Source organism: Toxorhynchites rutilus, chromosome 2, assembly GCF_029784135.1.
Source record: "Toxorhynchites rutilus septentrionalis strain SRP chromosome 2, ASM2978413v1, whole genome shotgun sequence".
Classification (NCBI taxonomy): Eukaryota; Metazoa; Arthropoda; class Insecta; order Diptera; family Culicidae; genus Toxorhynchites; species Toxorhynchites rutilus.
The window spans coordinates 127,160,773-127,186,236 of NC_073745.1; the positions used below are offsets into that span (position 1 = coordinate 127,160,773).

General features: G+C 40.5%; 2 protein-coding genes across 2 annotated transcripts; both read right to left on the reverse strand.

The window, feature by feature from the left end:
• Positions 1 to 1,279: 1,279 nt before the first annotated feature.
• LOC129766105 (uncharacterized) lies at positions 1,280 to 7,341 on the reverse strand. Its single transcript, XM_055766560.1, has 4 exons — positions 6,717 to 7,341; positions 5,837 to 6,670; positions 3,097 to 5,260; positions 1,280 to 2,834 (listed from the first exon to the last, which is right to left on the reverse strand). Exons 1-4 carry the CDS (start codon positions 7,339 to 7,341, stop codon positions 1,280 to 1,282), a joined length of 5,178 nt encoding a protein of 1,725 aa, XP_055622535.1.
• A 15,765-nt stretch (positions 7,342 to 23,106) lies between these two features.
• On the reverse strand, positions 23,107 to 25,164 carry LOC129766106 (uncharacterized). The gene has a single exon (XM_055766562.1). The coding sequence runs from the start codon at positions 25,162 to 25,164 to the stop codon at positions 23,107 to 23,109; it is 2,058 nt and encodes a 685-aa protein (XP_055622537.1).
• Between the last annotated feature and the right edge of the window lie 300 nt (positions 25,165 to 25,464).

The following is a 25,464-nucleotide window of genomic DNA, read 5'->3' on the forward strand; positions in this document are numbered from 1 at the left end:
AGAAAATGGATTTCTGTTCAAAAAAAAAACTACAACCTGACGTTGTACAGAACCTTATGGACGGGGTAAAGAGGAAGGTGCGAGCATACGGGCTTGGGCTCGAAGTATGAATAAAAAGAAAATGCCAAAAGTTGTTTAATAGTTTTTATTTTACTGTCTAAAATTTTCAAAAGGATCGGTCTACTTTCTACAGCGTTTTTTCCGTGATGCAATTTGATGTGACATACCCTTTATTTTATGATATAGCAAGAAGGCACATTTTAATTTCGATCGAATGTAAACACCATAAACCGCATTTATTTATTTATAGCCCTAGTCAATTTTGTTCTCAGTGGCTTGAGTTCTGTGGAATAAGAAGTTCAGAAAATATTGAGAATAATATAAGTAGGTATAAGTAATCAATCATTCCATACCAAACCGATATAGTGGTTCTCAGATTTTTGTCGTTACAGCAAAATATTAGACCCATATTTTTTCAATTTTTTTTATTAGGGTGCCCATATCTATTTTAGGGTGGTCTGAAAAATCATTTTTTTCACTTTTTCCCAAAACGAGTTTTTTTACAAAAAAAACTTTTGAACCACTGGAACCGATTTAGATAATCGACGCATCAAATTGGAGTGAGCTAGTCTTTTATTAAAAATATTGAACTTGCAAAAAGATGGATTTTATTTTCCTTATTTTTAACTGTAGTCGTTTTTTATAGTATTCATGACTTTGACTAGAGGGCGCTATTTTTTCAAAGAAGGTTTGAAAGTTAAGAATTAAAAAAACACAAAACTCATGATTCATAACTTTTCAACCATTGAGCCGATTTCAAAAAACGACATTGTTCGGAATAACTGAATGATGGAAACTCTTTATAGAAGCCCTTTTTTAGTGGCAGCTTAAAGCTGTAAATAAATTTTATTTTCATTAATTCTATAATATAGTTCTTTATAAATTCATACAAACTGTAGTTTCCCTTAACAAATTCTATGGCAGACAAATTATTCAATTGATTTGCTGATCGTTTTGCATCAAATCCTGGCGAAATTCAAATTTTAGTTGTAAATCACATTTTACATCCTATAGACCTTACTTTTCTTTATAATTTCTCGTCTTTTCGCCTCTTTAATTTCTGGTTTTATTCTCACTTTCAATATATAACTTTTGCTTTTGAACTTCTAATATCTTATAATTTCACCTTTGTTCTTTTTTCTATTCATTGGTTTATATCTCCTGCTTTATCGACCATCAATCGACCAATCAAAATTAGGACGAGGACTAGGATAGGATTCTAACGAGGGGCATTATCACTACCCTGCGGTTTTGCGTCCAACATATCCCCGACCCGTAATTCTGGTTCAGGTGTATCTTCAGAAGCAGTATTACCTCCTTCAATTTCCAAAACCGCAAGTTTCGCCGTTGGTCTTCGGAACACACCTCTGTTAGTCCTAACAAGTGCCTGACGAACCCTTCCGTCGCATGATGTAATCGGTTCTTCGACGACTGCGCGTATCCAGGCTTTGCGACGATCACCTTCAACGATGTACACTAGATCACCCTTTTTTAGTGGTTTGCATTCTGTGAACCACTTGGAACGTTGGTTGATTGTTGGTACGTATTCCTTGACCCATTTTCTCCACATTTCGTTGGCTAACTGCTGTGAACGCTTATATGCGTCTCGGAGCGATTGTGCAGCATTTGTTGGCGGTACAAATTCGTGAGGCTCGTTCGGTGCATTACCTCGAATGAAATGATTCGGCGAAAGAGATTCAGTAGGAGAAAGTGAAGAAGCATAAATCAGAGGCCGACTGTTGATCATGTCTTCCTCTTCTGCTAGTGTAGTTATAAGTATTTCGTCGCTGAGTCTTCGGCCATCATCCAAAGCAGCCATTACATCCTTCACTGAGCGCACCATGCGCTCCCATACGCAACCCATATGGGGAGCAGATGGTGGATTGAAATGCCATCGCGTTCTTGCATTAGTAAAGTGCTCAGCACACTCAATATCCACTTGCTGGATTTGTTGCAGAAGTTCCTTACTGGCTGCACGTAAATTGGTTCCGTTGTCGGAAAAATATACCGATGCTGGGCCACGACGACATATAAATCGCCGAATTGCCATGATGCAAGACTGTGCACTTAAATCATACGCCACCTCTAGATGGATTGCTCTCACTACGAGGCAAGTAAAAACCACTATCCAGCGTTTCTCTGAACGTCGCCCTATTGTCACTTCGACTGGCCCCAAATAGTCCACACCGACAAATGTGAACGGCCGTTGATTAGGAATAAGTCTCTCGATTGGAAGAGCCGCCATCCTTGGCAATTGCGGATTATTTTTTCTTATTTTGCACCACATGCATGTTTTCTCAACCTTCGACAGGACTGAGTTGATTTTCGGAATTAAAAACCGTTGTCTGATTTCATTCTTAACCGTTCCTCGAAACGCATGACCATATTTCTCATGATATCCGCGGACCAACTTCTCAGTGATAGCGTGATCTTTCGGGAGTATGACCGGAAATCTCATGTCGAATGGCAAGAATTCTGCTCTTTCAACTCGTCCTTCCATGCGAAGTACACCAGCCGTGTCAATGAGTGGCGTTAGCTTGAAAAGCTGGCTCGATTTATCGATACTAACCCACTCATTTGAAGGTCGTTGTTGATTCCTCAGGAATACCTTAATTTCATCTCCACTCTGGGCGCTCTTGAACAATATATTTTCAGCTTCTTGATATTCGTGTTGCCTCAGCGGTACTACCAACGCTGGAACGTCGCAGATTATTATTTTCTCTTGTTGCTTGGTTGCTTTGAAACTTTCGATCGGTTCATTTCGAGATTTTCTTCTGCAATTGGAAATGAACCTTAATACACATGCTACGGTCCGTAATCGAAATTAATTAAATTTTTTTGTAGAATTATTTCGTGGAACAAATGAATCGCCTTCATTTCTGTTTTGACGTTAGCAGACGTTTCACGCTGTTTTGGCCAACTGTCCTGGACCGAATAGAGAAAGTTGGGCCCCCGGAACCACGAACTTCCCGGTGATAAATCAGGAGATCGAGACCACTTCGTTAGCAAATCTGCAATGTTTTGCTTCGTAGGTACCCAGTTCCACTCCGATATTTTTGTACGGCTGAGTATCTCTCCAATTCTAAATCCGACGAATTGTTTGTATTGTCGTTGGTCGGATTTGATCCAAGACAATACTGTCTGCGAATCAGTCCAGTAGAACATTGAATATTTAGAGAATGATTTTGCCGAATTGTCGTCGCCATTCTAGCTCCCAATACTGCGGCTTGCAGTTCCAAGCGTGGGATTGAAAGTTGCTTCAAGGGCGCAACTTTGGAACGCGCCATTATCAGCAAGCACTTAACGATTCCCTCAACTATTATCCTCAAAAAACCTACGCATCCGTAGGCACTCTCTCCGGCATCGGTAAAAACATGTAGTTGGATCGATCCAAAGTCGTTTGAATGAACGTTACCGAAATAACTTCTCGGAATCTTTATTTCGCCTGTGTCCATGATCAGATACATCCACTGGATCCACTTTTCGTAATTTTTTCCGGCTATAGGCTGATCCCATTCACACCCTGTACGCCAGAGATCCTGGATCAACATTTTTCCCAGGACAGTAACTGGTGCCAACAAACCCATCGGATCGAAGAGAGACATTACCGTGCTAAGCACAATGCGTTTCGTAGGACGCTTTACTTCATGGGCATTTGAACTGCAGTGCTCCTTGGAGGGAGCCATAAACGAAAAAACATCATTGATTGGATCCCAAGCGATACCAAGTACTCGTTCGTTTTCGGCCGTTTTATCCAGGTGGAAATGAACCAGGTGTTCAGTTTTGTTCTCACCTAGAGCACGGAGCACTTTCCGTGAATTCGACGTCCAATTTCTAATTTGGAAACCCGCCATGGAATGGATGAAACGAACATCAGATGCGCGCTGCACGGCATCTTCCTCCGTGTCGACACTGTCGTAATAGTCATCGACGTAGTGGCGATCGATGATCGCCATCACTGCGTCTGGGTACTGAGAAACATATTCCTTAGCGTTTTTATTTTTTATAAATTGTGCTGAACAGGGGGAGCTAGTCGACCCAAACGTTGCCACATCCATTATGTAAACATCTGGCATGGTCGTGGTATCGAATCGAAACAAAAATCGCTGCGCTTGTTTATCAGATTCTATGATTCGTATTTGATGGTACATTTCCTTTATGTCACCTCCCACGGCAATTCGACGTTCTCTAAATTTGCTGATAACGGCAGGAAGTGATGTGAGTAAATCAGGACCTTTTAATAGATTCGTATTTAACGACATTCCATCGACTACCGCCGCTGCGTCCCAAACTAAGCGCACCTTACTAGGCTTTTTGGGATTGAGGACCACATTTAGTGGTAAATACCATACTTTGGAAGGGTCTGTATTTTTCAGCTCATCGTTGGAGGCTTTATGACAGTAACCTTTCTTTTGATAGTTCCTGATTTGATCATAAATATTTTGCTGTAATTCAGGGTTTTTTGACAATCTATTCTCTAGCGCCTTCATTCGTTTAAATGCCATAAAGTAGCTATCTGGGAAGGTTGGATTGTCATGCTTCCAGATCAATCCCGTCTCGAAGCGATCTCCTATGCGTTTGGTTGTACGTTCTAAAATTTCTCGGGCTCGAATTATCTCGTCCGACTCCGGTTGCGTTACGCCAGAAATGCCACCTTCATCTAGTTTATATTGTATTTGGAACAAGTCATGTATATCTTGATTACTGATCGCCTGGATAACATGATGATTAATATACGCTTTTGATGATATTCGTTTATCCTCCGGACCATAGATCGTCCAACCGAGTAAAGAACGTACAGCGATTGGCTCGCCTGGCGCTCCTATACGAGATTCAAGAGGCGCGAATAGGTGTAAATTGTCTAGACCTATAAGAACTCTCGGTACATCACTATTGTGATCAACTACAGGAATGCCATGCAAATGCTCGTAGCGCTCAACGATTTCCTGGAAACGTGGACATTGTTGTGGTAATACCAATTCTTTCACCGTCCGAACTGCGCATAGCGAATATTTAACTGTCGAATTCCTGGCAGAAATAGAAAGATTCAGCCTTCTGGAATCGTTTTCATATCGCTTTATATTTGCTGTCCACATGACTATCAGTGGCTCGGGAATACCTTTTGCACTAAGCTGAGCTGCGACAGCACTCTCGGTCAGGGTTGTGGATGCCCCTTCATCCAAAAATGCAACGGAATCAACTGCAGTTTTGCCATAATAAAGTGTGATTGGAATTGTTCGAAAAATTACGGAACGACCTGCGCAAACATGCGTGTTGAACTGAACTCGAGTGACTTGCCCCACTTCGTCTACTCTATGGAGTAATGAATGATGCCCTCCTTTGCAGTTCCTCACATTGCAGCGGACGTTATAAGTGCATTTGCTTTTACCGTGCTCACACAAGCACAATTGGCAAAGCTTGTTAGTTTCAACAATTTTAAACCTTTCCTGCAGATTCAACTTGGCGAAATCGTCACAGAATCTCACCTTATGGTCCGTTCTTTTACAGACAATGCATGGTCGTTTACTTTTATGACTTTGATTATAATCGCTTTTAGTTTCAGAGCTACGTGTGTTGTGAGTATGGACAAACTCTTTCCTTTTTCCTTTGGGATTTCCCCGTTCTATAATAATCTTATCACCAGTTTCAAAATCAGCTACTTCAGATACTTCAGACACTATCTCGCTAATGAAATCTGTAAATATTCTTAGTGGAGCTCCTACTTTGCCACGCTTGAAGCGTACCCAATCTAATTTGTATTCTGAAGGAAGCTTACTAACTAACTCCTGGACTAGCATTGGGTTGTTTAAGTGATCGTGTAAACCTGCCGCTTCAAGATGATCACACAACTGTTTCACGGTGATCCCAAAATAAAGGAATGTTTCCAGTCTGTCTAAACGAGGAGATTGTGTTCTGCGTACTTTCGCTATCAGCGATTTGAGAAGTTTCTCCGGACTGCCGAATAGTTTCCGAAGATCCTCGATCACATCTGGAACCGAATCGGGTAGTAGTAATCTGCTCTGCACTGCTTCTTTCGCCAATCCTTGCAAGCTGTCTTGAAGTCGTTTCAGGTTATCGGTGTTAGTAAAACCACAAGCTGCTGTTGTATATTCATAACAACTGATGAATAGAGGCCACACCTCTGGCTCGCCCCTGAATACGGGTAAATTCTTAGACACGGCCTGTCGCGCAGCTAGCTGTTCCCTGGTCGGACCCCGGCATACAACATCTCGAGGCAACCCCGACCCGTATTGTCTCCTACGGCTCAATACATTTCCGATTACAGCGGCTTCCTGCTCTGTTAATTCTCGTTCACGTATCGCTTCATCCAAATTAACGTCTTCGTATTCCGGGTCCTCTATGAGCTCACGAAGTATTCTCGTGGATGCTGTTGGTGGTACTGACTTCACTTGATTTTGATTTTCTACAGTTTGGTTTCTGTGATTCATATTAAGCGTTGGATCAGACGGTGCTCTAGCAATAGTTTCCGGTTGTTTATCGAACGAATGCTCTTTCAGTAACGAGAGATTGGTTTTTAGTTGTGTGTCGAACGAATGCTGTTTGGGTAATGCAACATTGATTTTCCTTTCCTTTTCCACATTTTCTGCTACTACATCGGATACGTGTAGCTTATTGTGCGCTTTAGGCGCCAGTACCTTGGGATACGCACCGCGAGGATCTTGTGGCTTCTGCTCCATTTGCAGCATCTTCATCGCTCTCGTACTGTAGTGGTAATTTCGTATCTTTGAACTGGTCACGAAGTTGCTGACGTCGCTGCTGGAATTCCTGTTCATCAGCCAAACGCTTTTCCAACATTTCCTTTTCCTGAGCCAACTCTTTTTCCATTAATTCCTTCTGTTGCTGTCGTCTTTTCTCCATAATAATACGCTGCATTTCTAACCTCCTTTCATGTAGAATTCGTTGCTCTTCTATCTCCTTCTCTTGAGCCATTTGTTCTCGTTCCAGTTGACAAATCGATTCTTCTAACGTAAGAGGAATGGACGGACCTTTACTTGTGTCCGATCCAACACTTTTTGGTCCGGTTTTCTTGTACGAACTTTTTTTAGCTGGTGCACGTTTCGTCGATTTCGGCACCGATAGTATCATACTGCATTTAGCACAGTTCCACGAATCATGTTGAACGGCATCAGTCACCGCACAATGATAGTGAGCCCAACTATCACAGGCATCGCATTGGACCATGTCGTCCGTGCTGTCGTTATCTTCGCACAGCATGCAATTGCGGTTGACGCTATTCATTTGCGATGAATGCTCTGCCATTTCGAGGTTAATTCCGATTGTTACAGTTTCTTTAAGTTTGTTCGGAATAACTGAATGATGGAAACTCTTTATAGCAGCCCTTTTTTAGCGGCAGCTTAAAGCTGTAAATAAATTTTATTTTCAATAATTCTATAATATAGTTCTTTATAAATTCATACAAACTGTAGTTTCCCTTAACAAATTCTATGGCAGACAAATTATTCAATTGATTTGTTGATCGTTTTGCATCAAATCCTGGCGAAATTCAAATTTTAGTTGTAAATCACATTTTACATCCTATAGACCTTACTTTTCTTTATAATTTCTCGTCTTTTCGCCTCTTTAATTTCTGGTTTTATTCTCACTTTCAATATATAACTTTTGCTTTTGAACTTCTAATATCTTATAATTTCACCTTTGTTCTTTTTTCTATTCATTGGTTTATATCTCCTGCTTTATCGACCATCAATCGACCAATCAAAATTAGGACGAGGACTAGGATAGGATTCTAACGAGGGGCATTATCACTACCCTGCGGATTTGCGTCCAACAGACATATCAAATGAAATATTATTCTTCTATGAATCAATTTCAATGTGTCATTCAACAAACTCAGAAATTTAGGACTACAGAAAAACTTTAAACATAAAGCTAACGGGCAGGTTTACCTTAAGGAGTGCCTACAGAAGCGCTTACTACCACTATTGAAGCAGCACGAGGGCCCGACCATCTTCTGGCCGGATCTCGCTTCGTGCCACTATTCAAAGGACGTGTTGGAGTGGTACGAAGCCAACGGGGTCACCTTCGTGCCAAAGGAAATGAACCCGCCCAACGCGCCGGAGCTTCGCCCAATAGAGAAATATTGGGCGATTATGAAGCAGGCCCTCCGGAAGAACCTAAAAGTTGTCAAATCGGAGGCGGACTTCAAGAGAAAATGGATTTCTGTTAAAAAAAAACTACAACCTGACGTTGTACAGAACCTTATGGACGGGGTAAAGAGGAAGGTGCGAGCATACGGGCTTGGGCTCGAAGTATGAATAAAAAGAAAATGTCAAAAGTTGTTTAATAGTTTTTATTTTACTGTCTAAAATTTTCAAAAGGATCGGTCTACTGGGCGAATTTCTACAGCGTTTTTTCCGTGATGCAATTTGATGTGACACACCCTTTATAAGATAATTACCAATAGTGAACACAATTATCAATTTTTCTCATCAGTAAAAACATGTTACTTTAATATAGAGAGAACATATTTGAAATGGAAAAGGTAATTTTCTTTTATAAATTTTACTTTCTGAGTGTTTGTTCAACCCAATGAGAATTTTAATTGGACTAACAACACCTAATACTACATGTAGAGCATATGGGAAATCGCTTTATCTAATATTTCTTCACTTTTCCAAATTTTCTCGCCGTATAAACTTGCTTTGGCTGAAAATGAACACAACAAAACAGACAGCTTAAACCAAACGACCCGCTCTCGAGCGGGAACACACCTTGGTTTTTATTTATGAAAATTGAAATGAATCGTTTCATATTTCAAGTCATTTTTCACAACTGCTACCATATACAATTTTACACTTACACTTGTGCTAAATTTTTCACAATACATGATCGGTCATTGATATGAAATTTCACAAAGCAACCAACATTAAAGTTCCGAATTCAAATTTTATTTGCTAGAATTGATCGTATTACTCCCCTTACTTGCAATATAAAAATACCCCCGACTTGCTCATATTTGCAATGCCGATTTCCCCCGGGCACTTTGGTTTAGATATCTCTGTTAGGGAATACATTTCGGTAGGAACAGAAGCTCCCCCTACTTTTATGTATTTGCAATGCCGATTTCTCCAGGCAGCTTGGTTTTGATGTCTCTGTTAGGAAACCGCCGCATGTGTCGCCAATTTCGACCAATCAGAAGTGGATATTTCCGTTAGGATAGGGGTTGAGATTTTTCAATTGATCGATTAATTACCGATTCATGACATATATTATTTTCTTCAATATAAAAAATTGTAATGGAGTACCGAAATCGATTGACGCAACAATTTCATCAATCCGTCATGGAATGACTGAGCAATAAGCGTTTGAAATTGGACAATTTTCACGATGTGCTCGATTTTCGATTTTCAATTTGTACCCCAATATTTTCACGAAAGACTGAGAGCGCCACACGGTGGTGATTCCGGGAACTTTTTGATCAAGGTAGTATTACTCGGTCATCATTTGTTCCGTGCTGGTGGGGTCGCTTCCATGTTTGGCACTAAACGTGGTGGAAATATACCAATGTAAAGTAAGCGATTTGTAGTAAGTCAATTTAAATATGAAGTTAGAAAGTAAAAGATATATTTTGTAGAGTCTAAATGAGTATTTTTTCATGCTAATAAAACAAATTTTTCTCTGCAAATGCCTGCATATTTTCAATGGTACAGATTTTGACAGAAAACAGTAAGGAAGGGTAGCCCTGACCCGACACTCTAATTTGCAATGGCCATTCATGACATAAAATTCTTGGTTTTTGACAACTTTGGTATTGAAATGTGTAGTATAACTCTTTAACCGTGTTTTCTGCAGGTCGATGGGGTTTATTAAAAAAGGGGAAACAGAGGCCAAATCGGTAGTACCTTTTTTCGACACCATTAATGGCCACCAAATGGTGGTAATAAATTGGCACCCATGGTCTTCCATCCATATACACCCTCAATTTATGGATGATAGGTGAACATAACTGACGAGCGGAAAACGAATGGAATATTGTTTTGACTTTCAGTTTTCAGATAATGACTCTGAATGACCAACAATGATCGAACATTCTACGATATGGGTATTGAGAAGGAAGAACAGGGGAACAGCGGAAGTAAAATATCGTATTCTGGAAGCCATTTTGGAAGTGAAGATGGTGGCTTCCGGTTTATTGGAAATGGCACTAAAAGACCGTAAATTAAGTTAGGGGAGTTGAGACAGACAAAGCAATTGTTATAGCGAAACGAGGATAGTGTAACAGCGAGATGGTGGTAGTAAAAAATACAAACGGAGACGGAAACGGAAACTGAAATGAAAACGGAAACGGGACATGTAAATGCAACGGTCAACGGTCATCGCAAACGCTTAACTAAACTACTAAGCTTTAAACGCTAATCGCTGAATGCTCAAAAATCAGCGTTCAGTGTTCGCCGCTCAACACTCACCGACAAACGCTCAACTGTTCACTGCATACCGCTAAACGCTCAACACTAAACCCTAAACGTTCAACATTTACCGCCCGCACCGCTCTATCTTTTCCTTTTTTAAGCATTGAAAACATAAAACGGCACCAAAACGCTAGAATGAAGGGAACAGGAAAAAGGTCTCCATACAACCAAATTGTCAACGTTGTGACACCTTTCATTTGACACTGCCAAAAATTCCTTAGGTAGCACCATTCCAAAATTCCTTAGGTAGCGCCGAGAATCAAGAGGAGGTCGGTTCAGAACGACCTGTCGGATTAGAACTACCATCCCTACAGATGAAAAAGAATTTTACCCCTGTTGGTACAGATGAAAATGTTGCAACACTGTTCGGTAAACGTTACGTGAATTAGCAGATTCACTACAGATATCTTAAACCACCGTTTCGAGCATTTGTCGAAGCGTGGTAACGTAAATCGCTACGGCATGTGGGTTTCCCACAGTTTGGCCAAAAATCATTGCACACAATCTATTGGATGTATAGTTGTGTGCAGCCTCGCCGAGCTTGTGACATATATTATCGGAAGGCGAACTAGGGCTATCTGTAGCAGTCCCACACAATCATGGAAAACACAGGCAGAGTCAATTTAAGAACGCTTGTACGATACAATACAATGGCACTGTAATAGCTTATCGACACTAACACACGAGCACTGTTCAAATTCAAACGATGGACCACAAGAGATATCTGGACGGCTGATTTAATTTTGTCAATTTCACTTGAATTTGCGCGGGAATTCACAAATACTCGAAGCTCACAGCTAACTCTGATTATTAGAATTCAAAATACCACACCACAGCAGGAAGAAATTCACATGGACACATAGATTTTATGAACTTTAGACATAACAGTATTACTTAGTTGAGATTTCTATGGCAAATAACATGCCTTGAATGCATTCTGAGTGGCTAGCTCTAGAATACGCGTGATCACAGTGCAATTCGGAGGAAATTTCTTTGACGGAAAATCCCCCTACCAAAACGGGAATCGAACCCGAACCCCCGGCATGTTAGGTGTGACGCTAACTACTCGGCCACGGGAGCACGTAAGCAAATTCACCTAGCTTTATGTTTAAAGTTTTTCTGTAGTCCTAAATTTCTGAGTTTGTTGAATGACACATTGAAATTGATTCATAGAAGAATAATATTTCATTTGATATGTCGTTTTTTGAAATCGGCTCAATGGTTGAAAAGTTATGAATCATGAGTTTTGTGTTTTTTTAATTCTTAACTTTCAAACCTTCTTTGAAAAAATAGCGCCCTCTAGTCAAAGTCATGAAAACTATAAAAAACGACTACAGTTAAAAATAAGGAAAATAAAATCCATCTTTTTGCAAGTTCAATATTTTTAATAAAAGACTAGCTCACTCCAATTTGATGCGTCGATTATCTAAATCGGTTCCAGTGGTTCAAAAGTTTTTTTGTAAAAAAACTCGTTTTGGGAAAAAGTGGAAAAAAAGATTTTTCAGACCACCCTAAAATAGATATGGGCACCCTAATAAAAAAAATTTAAAAAATATGGGTCTAATATTTTGCTGTAACGACAAAAATCTGAGAACCACTATATCGGTTTGGTATGGAATGATTGATTACTTATACCTACTTATATTATTCTCAATATTTTCTGAACTTCTTATTCCACAGAACTCAAGCCACTGAGAACAAAATTGACTAGGGCTATAAATAAATAAAGGCGGTTTATGGTGTTTACATTCGATCGAAATTAAAATGTGCCTTCTTGCTATATCATAAAATAAAGGGTATGTCACATCAAATTGCATCACGGAAAAAACGCTGTAGAAAGTAGACCGATCCTTTTGAAAATTTTAGACAGTAAAATAAAAACTATTAAACAACTTTTGGCACTTTGTTTTTATTCATACTTCGAGCCCAAGCCCGTATGCTCGCACCTTCCTCTTTACCCCGTCCATAAGGTTCTGTACAACGTCAGGTTGTAGTTTTTTTTTAACAGAAATCCATTTTCTCTTGAAGTCCGCCTCCGATTTGACAACTTTTGGGTTCTTCCGGAGGGCCTGCTTCATAATCGCCCAATATTTCTCTATTGGACGAAGCTCCGGCGCGTTGGGCGGGTTCATTTCCTTTGGCGCGAAGGTGACCCCATTGGCTTCGTACCACTCCAACACGTCCTTTGAATAGTGGCACGAAGCGAGATCCGGCCAGAAGATGGTCGGGCCCACGTGCTGCTTCAATAGTGGTAGGCACTCTGTAGGCACTCCTTAAGGTAAAACTGCCCGTTTACCGTGCCGGTCATCACGAAGGGGGCGCTCCGCTTTCCGCAAGAGCAGATCGCTTGCCACATCATGTACTTTTTGGCAAACTTGGATAGTTTCTGCTTGCGAATCTCCTCCGGAACGCTGAATTTGTCCTCTGCGGAGAAGAACAACAGGCCCGGCAGCTGACGAAAGTCCGCTTTGACGTAGGTTTCGTCGTCCATTACCAGGCAATGCGGTTTGTCAGCATTTCGGTGTATAGCTTCCGGGCTCGCGTCTTCCCCACCATGTTTTGTCTTTCGTCGCGGTTAGGAGCCTTCTGAACCTTGTATGTACGCAGGCCCTCCCGCTGCTTGGTCCGCTGGACGAATGAACTTGACAAATTCAGCTTATTGGCGACATCCCGGACCGAACTTCTCGGATCACGTCTAAACTGCTTAACTACGCGCTTGTGATCTTTTTCACTGACGGAGCATCCATTTTTGCCGTTCTTCACCTTCCGGTCGATGGTTAGGTTCTCGAAGTATCGTTTTAGTACTCTGCTGACCATGGATTGGATGATTCCCAGCATCTTACCGATGTCCCGATGTGATAACTCCGGATTCTCGAAATGAGTGCGCAGGATTAATTCACGACGCTCTTTTTTGTTCGACGACATTTCTCAAAATTTACGAAAAATTGACAGTGAAGCATGGCAAACGTGATCTATACACTCTTATCTGATTATAAGCGAAAGCTGAAGATATAATTCCTAAAAATTAAATTTGATGATGCAATTTGATGTGACACACCCTTTATTACATTGGTGAGTTTTTCACAGAGGGCGGTTGTCATCATATCTCGTTCCACTTCGGTATCTTTCATCTGATACGCACCATCCAACGACTGTTTACCATCCTTCTGTCATCATAACTCGGTAAACACTGGTGGAATGAACAAAAAATACCCAACAACCAAACAAAACAGCCCTTTTCAGAGTCACCAAATCATTATCAAAGAGTTTAACGATGTGATTCTTCAAACATATCCAAAATCAACAGATAGCCTAACGGAATCCTACGTCAACTATGCGGTTGTGTCCTGGACACAACCCTCCTGTGACTTTTGTTTTGTAGGTTAGCACATCTGTCATTGACATTCTATAGGATTTGTAGTGTGATAGTTTTAGATTTCTAAAAGTTACGCTGTATAGAGTAAATCTGCTATTGTGCGTGCCTCAATTTTGTATAATTTGCCAAATTTGCAAAATCAATCGTTATTCGCGAACATTTGTCTAAAAACGAAACGAATAACATTCAGCAACCACCGAATTCACCTGATTTGGCACCCTGCTACTTTTTCCTATTCGAACGGCTCAAGAAACCACGTTTCGCCACCCGAGATGAGCTAATGGAAAAATCAAAGATGAGGCTGATGGCCACACCGCAAATCGAATATAATAAATGTTTCGAGGATTGGCTGGTATAAGTGCGTTGCAGTCGATGGGGAGTACTTTAAAGGGGACAATATCGATATTGATGTATAATCTTGTATTTTCCATTTCCTGAATAAATTCCGGGTACTTTTTAGTCAAGGTGGTATGTGAAGAATGAGACTGGTGGTGTAGGGTGACATCAGCAGACTGATAGTTTGCCTAATGATTATGCTAGTTCCTATTGCGTTTAAGTGGAATCCTCATGATGAAGTGCCCTTTAATTCTGCATGTTTAAATTTCTAAATTTTTCTTCTCAGATTTTTACTGTCTTTGATAATAAATTTTCACTTTGGAAGAACTACAACCATCCACTGATAATTTGCATGTTTCCGTTTGCGCATCTGATAACTTATTTATTCTTAAAATGTGTATCCGATAAAGATACGAGTATAATGATGCTCTCAACTAAACCGAGTGCTTAACTTGATTTTCATAGATACTGAAAAGTCTTTCAAGTTACATATATACGTCATCACATAAGGAAGTGGTGTTTTCTGGTGTTGAAAAGCTGGTTTCCTTCATCATAAACATAAAAACTCAAATATATAATTTAATAGTATATACGCCTTCACTGAAACCTGGCTGAAAGGCTTTCCAAGCAAATCTGCGGTCCGGATTATATGATTTATCGAACCGATCGTTCTCGGGTTACTAGTACTAAAATTACTGTAGGTGGAGTTTTGTTAGCAGTTCGTTCAACATTTACTTATCGTTTAATCCACCCTCCCAATTCTACGGGTGCCGAGCAAGTGCGGGTAGCTGTGACCCTACCAACAAAAAAAAAGTGTTTATTTGTGTGGTATATCTTCCTCCGGACCGACTTCGCGAGTTTGAGTTGGTAAATCAACACATCGATTCGATTTTTTGGTTGTTATCGAAAATTGAGTTAATTGATGAATAATAATTAATGATGAAATATTTGTTGTCGGCGATTTCAACCTGGCTTCAATCAACTGGACCAAGAATGATACAGGATTCTACCACTTTCGCATCAATGGCTCTAGTACAACATCTCTAGTAACATCTTTCCTGGACTGCTATAATACCGCTGATCTTCAGCAATTGAATGGGGTCTCCAATGACAACAACATATTACTCGATCTTTGTTTCGTCAGCCGCGAACTTGCCTCTGATTGCGCGGTTCTTGAGGCACTCGAACCACTAGTCAAACGATGCGGATATCATCTACCGCTGCAAGTAACATTACGTTTCCGTCAGGCTTATTCGTTTCGTAGTACAATAGACAATAGTTTCCTACGATTATCGTAAAGCTGACTTCGAGGAAATGATCGCTTTTTTTGATCATATCATCTGGGACGATGAACTTCGGGATTGTGACGCGAACACAGCCTCATCCGTTTTTTCGATTATTGTTGTTTATGCAATCGATCAGTTCGTACCAAAGAAAATTCCGTCCCCACCTACTGACCCACCTTGGTCAAATCTTCGACTGATGCGACTAAAGTCATATAAACCTGCTGCTTTAAAGAAATTTTGCAAACAGCGTACAGTCGTGTCAAAACGGAATTATAACAACGCCAACAAACAGTATAAGCGACTTAACAATCGGCTTTACCAAGCCCATCAACGTGAACTACAAAACAAGCTTAAAGTGAATTCGAAAAGTTTCTGGAGACACGTGAATGATCAACGGAGTCAGGGTTACCTTCTCCTATGTTCAATGCAGATCAAGAGGCAACGCATACAGTGGGAATTGCTGATGTGTTCCGGTCGCAGTTAATTTTTTTTTATGATGATGATGGCCCACCTCATACCCCTACAAAGGTTTGAGCAGGACGATTTATCTTATAGATAATAATTAAGTTTAAAAATATCAAGAGACCAGTATTATAAAAATACCAAGCGAACTGGATCTGTTGCAGGCATAAATATCTATTAATAGAACAGTAAAAATAGGCACAAACTGCGAAAAAACAAACAATGTTCCTATCCATATTGACATTGACATAGTCATAGTCTCAACTTCAGGCCCAATGTTTTTTCTAAGGCATGTCAAGAAAATTTCCAACCCGGGACTGATTGGGAATTGAACCCAATATCTAAAAGTTTCTACTTAGAACATAAAAGAGATCTGCTACAATCAGAAATAATCGACATAACCATCTGATGAAAGATAGTTTACGACAATTCCGAATGAGCTATCCCAATTCCAGTTTCCACTCCAGACCCTATATAAAAATTTCATTATGTGTCAGTTTTCTGCCAGTGTTCATTATTAACATTCGTCCAGGCCCACCAAACGCGCGCGAGGCTCAAGCTTTCGTAGACAACGCTATTTTTTTTTTATAATAATCTACAATTTTAACAAATTTAACAACAAAAAAACATCATCATCATCAGTACGAACATGGCAGTTTGAGATACCTGTAAATATTTTTTCTAATTTCAATTGATATTAAACATAAATAAATCATTTGACAAAAAAATTACGAAAACCTGTTTACAAAACAGATTTTACGTGGGAAATACACATTCTCTTAAACTCTGCCATTGTTGCCGCACGTTTTATTTCTCTGGGCATCGAATTGAAAAAATGTATTCCTTTGTATAACAACGAGTTCTGCGACCTACTGAATATAAAGTTAGGTGTTCTTGCATCATCCGCGTTTCTAGTATTGTATCTATCAACATCACTTCCTCTTTCAATTCGATCACACAAGTATCGAGGCAGCATACCGTTTAAAATTTTGAAGACGAACACCATTGTCAAGTAATAAATTCTTTGCTTCACAGATAGCCACTGTAGCGCGTCCAACATCAAATTAGAGGAAGTGTATCTACTACATCTTAAAATCAAACGCATAATCTTATTTTGTAAACGCTGCAATCTCGTTAATTGTGTATTGTTTGCAAGGAATAGGATCGACGAGTAAAAGTCTATGTGCGGTGAGATTAATGATTTATACAATTTAATTTTACTGTTCACCGTCAGTTCTTTTTTCAAACGACACAAAACGCCGTATTTCTTGGCAATCTTCTTGATGACATTATTAATGTGAGACTTGAAAGTTAAATTGTCATCAATGATAACTCCTAGGTATTTGATTTCATTCACGCGTTCTAATGTCTCACCATCTATTTATTTCAAAATTTACGTCAATACTGGAGTTTGCTGAAGAAATCAGCATGTATTTTGTTTTGCCAACATTTAATTTCAATTGTTTAAATTTAAGCCACTGAGCCAGAGAATGCAAGTCTTCGTTTATGTGATCCTCGGTTTCTTTTATATCCTTAGCTGCGATGAAGAGGACAGTATCATCCGCGAACAAATTAATATCACAATATCGTAAAACCCGTCGCAGATCATTTATATATAAAATAAACAAAATGGGCCCTAAGACACTTCCCTGCGGCACCCCGAGTGAGTTGCCGATGGGATCGGAAATAGAATCATTAAAACGAGTCTTTTGAGTTCTGTCGCACAAATAGCTTTCGAACCATTTGTACGACATTCCTACAATTCCATTGCGCTCCAATGTTTGTAACAATAAGGGCCTAGAAATTGTTTCAAAAGCGCGTTTAAGATCCAGAAATACCGCAAATATAGTCTCTTTCGCTTCGATATTCTCTTTCCATTTTGCTAACACCAGATTCAGAGCGGTTTCACAAGAGTGTCCCTCTCGATATCCCGACTGTTCCGGTATTAGCAATTTGTTGTTATCTACAAAATGCATCAGCTGGACTTTCACAACAAGTTCTAGTATTTTTTCTAATGTGTGCAACATGTTAATAGGGTGGTACTCTTCGGCTTTATCCGTCCCATTAACTTTGGGGATCAGAATCACAAGGGATACCTTCCAAACCGTTGGCACGTGCCCAGTTCGTAAAGATTAATTAATTAGGTCCAGTAGATCGTGTCCAATGACATGAAAGCAATCTTGTATCACTTTTGCGTTGACATTATCGATATCAGCCGATTTTTGCAATGAAAAACAAATATCTCTTAACTCAGCAAAAGTGATGGGTGAAGAACAATCTAGTCTACAATTGATATTAATCGGCTGTATTATTTCGTCAGGTTCGCTGACCAAGTCAATACTTTGGGTGATCAGCAGAACACTATTGACGAAATAACTGTTGAATTTATCGGCAATAGTTTGGTCTGACTGTTCTTCTGACCCTTCGAAAACTATGGATCGCGGTGTACTATTTTTAGAATTTAATAACTTTTTCAATAATTTCCATAGTTCTTTGCTATTATTTTGATGTTTATCGATTTTCCTCTGTATATATTCACTTCTAGTCCTTTTCAAGACCTGTGAATATATATTCCGCCCGAAGGTGTACCTATTCCAATCATTTTCTAAATTAGTCTTTATAAACTTTTTGTACTTTTTATCTATTTTGCGTTTGAGACGCAGCAGATCAAAAGAGTACCAGCTGTTCGAATTGTTTAATTCAATATATTTTTCAACCACTAATTTATTGGTACACTCTCTCAGAATATCGGTCAGAATAGCTGCTTTATCATTCAGATGTCCCGTCATTGCTTCAAAATCCAGGCTTGTCGAAACAAGCTGAGACATGGCTGCTTTGGAATATCTATTCCAGTTTTTAATTTTTATTCTATTTCCATCACGGTCATCCTGTCCATTCTCAATGTAAACAAAAATTGTCTCATGATCAGTTATTTTGAATTTGGCCTGTGTAGAAGAATGGACAGTAGCAAAATTTGAATACACGTGATCTATTAGAGTTCTACTATATTTAGATATTCTAGTGGCTTCGTTAACATATTGTTTTAAGGTAAAGTAATGTGATAATTGTTTCAATTGATTCGAACTTCGGGCATTAAGCCAGTCAATGTTAAAATCACCAGCAATTATATTTAACTTACTGTAATCCACAATGCTTTCCCACCAGTTTTCCAAAATATCTAGAAAACGCTGGTCACTAGAACTGGGGGAATGATATATAATTCCATAATTTCCCATCTGCATGCCTCTTTCAACTGAAATAGCCAAGAACCAGTTATTTTCAACAGCTTCGTTTAAAACAATGTTGAATTTGACTGATTCTATTGCATAAATTGCAACACCTCCAGTGTGTTTGGAGTGCGACAAGCAAAAAGCAACTTTATAGCCCGGAATTTTGTACTGATCATATGATTCTCCATCGATTATGTGAGTTTCAGAAAGAAAAACCATCTGAGGACGCATGCTCTCTACAAGATATCGCATTTCTGCGTAATTTGTAGAAAGCCCAGCTATATTCAGATAAATTATTGCTAACTTATTCACACATATATATTTTTTTGAATTGCTATTTGGTTTGAAAAATGACGCTTTTTTTCTTCTCCAGCAGTCTCCGATAGACAGGACACTGGGTGCTATAAGTTGGATGATTTTCATCCAAATTCAACTTCTGTTCATTATTAACTTTGATACAATTTATGCATTTCAATTTAGTTGATGAGCACTCAGATGTTTTATGTTTCTCATTACACCTTGAACATGTTTGTTCTTTCTTGCAATCTGTGCTCTTATGCCCAAATTCTCCACATTTAAAACAGCGCAAAACACTAAAGGCCTCAACCACGCTACATTTATCCCACCCGACACTTACTTTACTAGCAGTCATCAGGTTTCTGTAAGTATCATAGTCAACTTCAATTATCGTGTTGTATTTATTATACTTCAAGCGTGGATTTTCATATTCAACAACGACCTTGACATCCTTGATCGAAATGTTTTCATTTTGACTCTTTAAGTAGTCAATGAAAACATCAGAGGAATATCGATCACTCATCCCAATAATTTTTAATTTTTGGAATAAAAGTACTAAACCCTTTTCCAAGATTGCTTTCAATTACACTTTTCACTTGCTCAATATTATCCCCTGCTGCACACTCAACAATAATCGAGCCATCTTTACCGTTCCTGAAATTCTCTATTTTGTGTATTTTAGGATCTAATTTAGTCTTCAACATTTTTCTTGTATCATCATTTTTCTTGTCAGACTCTATTGGCTTTACCTCAATGACTGGACGAGCCTTACGAGCCACGACATTAGCGAAACTTTCAATATTATAATTATTATTTCTAAACATTTTTTCTTTCAAATCATTATTTTTATTCGTTAACATAATTTTCTTGCTCGGAGTGTCCAAATTAGCACTAATTGAGCTCGGACTAACCTGTCGCTTCCTGTTCATCACAGCTAAATTTCTGTCAACATTTATTTTTTCAGAGAATAAGCTTTTCATATTTTCCAACTTTTTGGCAACACTGCTCTCGAAGCATGCCAACTTCTCTTTGAAAAGCTCGTCGAAAGATCTGATAAGCTTATCTCGCTCATTCTCAAACGCGATGTTTATTTGCTGGGTGAAGCTTTCTCGGACATCAAAGAGCGAAAGTGAGATCTTTTCCATCTCCCTTTGCAATCCACCAACGTCTAAAGCATCACCTCGCACGCCACATTTCTGGTCCGACAAACATTCATCACAAATAAACTGAATGTTCGGATTCTCTGTTATCAGTTTCGCTGTTGCTTTTGTAAGCGAAGTACAGCGCCGATGAAATCGAACACCGCATTCACCTACACAAACAACAGGATCATCACTGATCATTACTTTGCCGTCGCACGCCTTGCACTCGCTCATCTCGAGAGTGCCCTGCGCGGCAGCAATGGCAAAAGCAGAGACAACAAAAAAACAATACAACGATACACAACAGTCAGGGAAACACAGCTCGGTGAGAACAAAAATACCCCCTACTTGCATGGATATTTGTAAAAAGGATTCCCACAGGTACATTGATTTTGAAGTCTGTGTTAGGGAAATCGTAAATCGGACCAATCAAGACTTGGCAGTTAGGGCGTTTAGATAACGCTTGACATTTTACAGTTATTCAATTGTTTATCTCATGAAAAATAACATTTTATTAATTGTGATAGACGCGTAGAAATATTTCCTATCAATTGATGCAAACATCTTTCCGATCTGTCAAGAAATGTCCGAGTTATAAGCATTCGGAATCTTTCATTTTTTTCCTGCATGTTTTGTGCTTAGGTTTTCATTTCACCCCCATATACTCCGGTTAGACGTAGTCCCACGTCAAAACGCACAACAATTATCAGCATGCACTCAATAGGTACTTATCCTGATAATATTTAAAATTCGCCGTCGGTGGAACAAATTTGTTCTAATTCCAGCCGTCTATTTCCCACAAAAAACACCTTAAATTCAGCACTATAAAGATACACAAACCACCATGTTCGCTGAAAAAAAAAGATAAAGTTTTTCAGTTATTAAAAGTTAAGCAGTGTTTTCGTCAAGGAACATTTGTCTAGAGAACATATATCAGCTGCCGCTAGTGAGGTTCCTATACATCGTGCCATTAGGTCACATCCGCCAATTTCGGGTGATGACGTACGGAATGCTAGCCTCCGTCTCAAGAATTCTATCTCCGTTGGTCCAGACGGAATACCTTCGCTCGTCATTAAGAACTGCATTGAAGTTTTGTTCTCACCATTAGCATCGGTCTTCAACCTCTCGTTGAATTCTGGAATTTTCCCCGAGATCTAGAAGTTCTCGTTCGTTTTTTCTATGTTCAAAAGGGTGATAAGCAATCGGTTACGAACTATCGCGGTATCGCTGCTTTATGTACAGTCTCTAAACTATTTGAACTGTTGGTGCTGGATTATTTGAAGTACAATTGTTCCAGCTACATTGCTTCCAAGCAACACGGGTGTATGCCGAAGAGATCTACTGCTACAAATCTCATAGAATACACCTCTTCAATCATACGCGAGATGGTAAAGGGACATCAAGTCGACACTATTTACACCGATCTCTCGGCTGTATTTGATAAAATTAATCATGACATTGCAATTGCCAAATTAGAGTTACTTGGCTTCCACGGTTCTCTTGTTAATTGTCTTCGCTTAAACCTTAACGGTCGACATATGGCAGTAAAAATAGGAGATCCTATTTCCGAATCGTTTCCAGTATCTTCTGGCGTGCCTCAGGGTAGTCACCTAGGACCAGTGCTTGGAAATATCTGTATCACATCAATCTTTTCAGCTGAATTTCCGACCACATTCGATCATTATACCATTGCATTCGGGATACCGAAAATGAATCAACACCGAACTTCACAATCACAGCAAGCCTCTCACAGTTGATTCATCCAGTTTTGTTCATTCTCTTTTTCGCTCTGTTCTGCGTTCACGGAATGTGAGCAAAAGAAAATATCCCTGGTTTTGTCATTCATTGATATTAATATACCAGTTCATTCACTATCAGCATCGTTCTCGGAAATTGACGAAACGGAGAAATTCGTCGAGGAAGAGAACGGAGTATAGAATGCTCATAATAGTGACAAGAATTTAAATTGTTCAAGTTTGCAAGGTTTTTTTTTTCTTTCTTTATTAAAGAGATTTTCAGCCAAAGGCTGGTTCATCTCTAAACGAGAGAGTGGAGAGGCCTGAGGGGACTCTCCCAAATAGTGGGTCATTGTACCCCTTATTATGTTACACCCTAAACATGGAGCCATGAGTGGGCTAGACCTATGAATTGGGGACATCAAATTTTCTATATTTTCTATTTTTATATTGGTTTCCGTTCTCGTTGTCCTAGTCCATGCCTGGTCTTTGCCTTGTAGATCCGTTGTTGCTGTTTCCTTTGCGTGTCCTTTCTATTGTTCGCGTCGTCGTGCTTATCCATTGAAACTTGTTTCCGTTCTCGTTGTTCTAGTTCATGTCTCGTCTTCATTTTATTGACCCGTCGTTGCCTTTCCGTTTATCGTGTCTACAAGTGGCATCACAGAGGAGTCTACTGCCGGTCGGGCCATCACCCTCCTCCATTCGCGTGGTGTGTGTTTGGTGGTGTGATTTACGTCCGGTTGTACATGTTGTTATCTTTTAAGTATGCAATCACTGCAGCAATTGTGGATGTGTCATTGCCTAAAACGTCTCTGATATTTCCAGGGACCCCGTGTAGTGTTCTTGACCCATCGTATTGTGGAAAGTGACATAAAACATGTTCTACTGACTGGTGACTGCGGCACAAACCGCATTGAATTCGGAAGCTGTCTCTGTTTCCGCCCATGTTGTAGGCAAAAGCGGCATGCCCGGTTCTGAGTCTGGAAATAATCTGCTGATCGCGGTGTCCCCGGGGATCCTCCCATTTAGAGATTGTCGCTTTAATCTTGCGTAGAAAGGATTCCCGAGTTCCACGTCGACCAGCGTCGTACCATTCTTGAGCCCATCTCTGCTCAATTTGTTTGGACACCCATGTTTTCACGTCATCTGCCGGAACTAGACTTGTGAAGTGTGCCCTTCGTCGACCCGATGCTGCAAGACGATCCGCTTCTTCGTTCCCGGGTATTCCAGAGTGGCCCGGTATCCACATGAATGTGGTATCTGGAGGTGTGTCCATGAGGATTTGTTGAATCCACGGGTGTGTCGGTCTTTCCGAGTCAATCGCTGATATCACACTGGCCGAGTCGGACAGCACCAGGACGGGACTGTCCGATGGATGGGTTGCAGCAATGTACGCTGCGATCGCCTCTGCTGAAAAGACGTTGCAAGCGTCTGGAAGGCGATGACAGGTAGATATGTCTGGACCTGTCACTCCTATCCCGACTCTTTTTGAGGCTTTGGAGCCATCCGAGTAGCGAACAGTGTGTTCCGCGTACCGGGTATTTAAAAGTTCCGCAATATGTTTCCGAACGGCTATGGGGTTAGAACCGGCCTTGTAGTGGTCCTTTATCGTTGTATCCATTTTTAATCGTTTCATATTCCAGCTTCTCGATCCATTCCATTGGATTCCGAATATCGGCGGAAGTTTCTGACCGGTTGTTTCCTGGAGGAGGCGGTTAGCCTCAACAAGGAGAAAACCTTCCCCGTTCGATCCTTCTGTCTTATTTAAAAATCCGATCGCACGGTGACATAATGTTTTCCTTATATAGAACCGGAACGGGAGTATGCCACTCTCAGCGCAAGCTGCGTCTGCGGGGGTAGACGGGAGAAGACCGGAGGTAGTGCGGATGGCGCGATTGTATGTGGGATCGATTTTGTCCAGTAGGGTCTGGATACCCAATACCGTGAGTTCCAATCCATAGGATAGGCGGGAGTTTACTATAGCATTACAGACGTTCATCCTCGTTGTCCGATTAGAGTTCGTGTGTCGACCGGCAAGGCATCTAAGTAAGTTGATACGACTTTGGCAATCATTTTTGACTCTATCGCAGTGCTGGCTGAAAGACAATTTACGGTCTACGGTGACTCCGAGAATCCGGATTGTTTTTCGTCTTGGGATGATTGTTCCTTGGATCCGGATCGGGGTGTTACTAATTCTGTGATTTGTATTACATATGTGGGTAAACTCGCTCTTAGATGGAGATAGTTGGAAGCCCACTGAGGAGGCCCACTTCGCCACCCATGAAATGGCTTGGGCGAGCTTCCGTCTAACAAGCTTGATGGAGGCGCCCATTACCATTAGCATCACGTCGTCCACGTATACGAAAACACGGATGCCCCTTGGTAGGTTCTCGAAAATGCTGTTCATTTTTACCAGGAAAAGTGTCACGGCTAACACGGACCCTTGGGGAACTCCGGTTTCTTCGGCGAATTCTCTCGATTTTTGATTTCCAACTATTACTCGGAAAGAACGATGGCTCAGGAAACCCTTCACGAAGTGAAGCATGTGGCCTGCGATGCCCCATCTGTACAGCTGCTGCAGAACTGCCGGGGTCCAAGCTCGGTTATATGCTTTGGCAATGTCCAGTGCCGCTAGTTCAGTGTGCAGGTTTTCCGTCCTTGCTTCGTTTAGAGCATGGCTCAGGGTGGCCAGATATGTGTTGGTCCCGCAGCCAGATCGGAACGCGTGTTGTCGGAAGTCTAGCAGATGGTTTTCGGATAGGTGTTGAGTCAGTCGTCGGTTCACCATTCTCTCCATGACCTTGGAGGCGCAGCATGTCAGTGATATGGGACGATAGTCCTCTGGCGAGTGTCCGGTTTTGTTTGGTTTTTTAATCGGGACAACCAAGCTGCTGGACCATTCTCGAGGGAAATCGCGCTCAGTCCAGATCCGGTTAAAAACCTCCAGCAATTTCGACTTGCCTGTTGCGGTGAGTTTCTCAAGGAGTTAGTAACCAACATCGTCCGGTCCCGCTGATTTGCCCTTTCCGACGGCCAGCGCCAGGTTAAGTTCGCGGATGTGGAATGGTTGGTTGAGATTCGGGTTTGG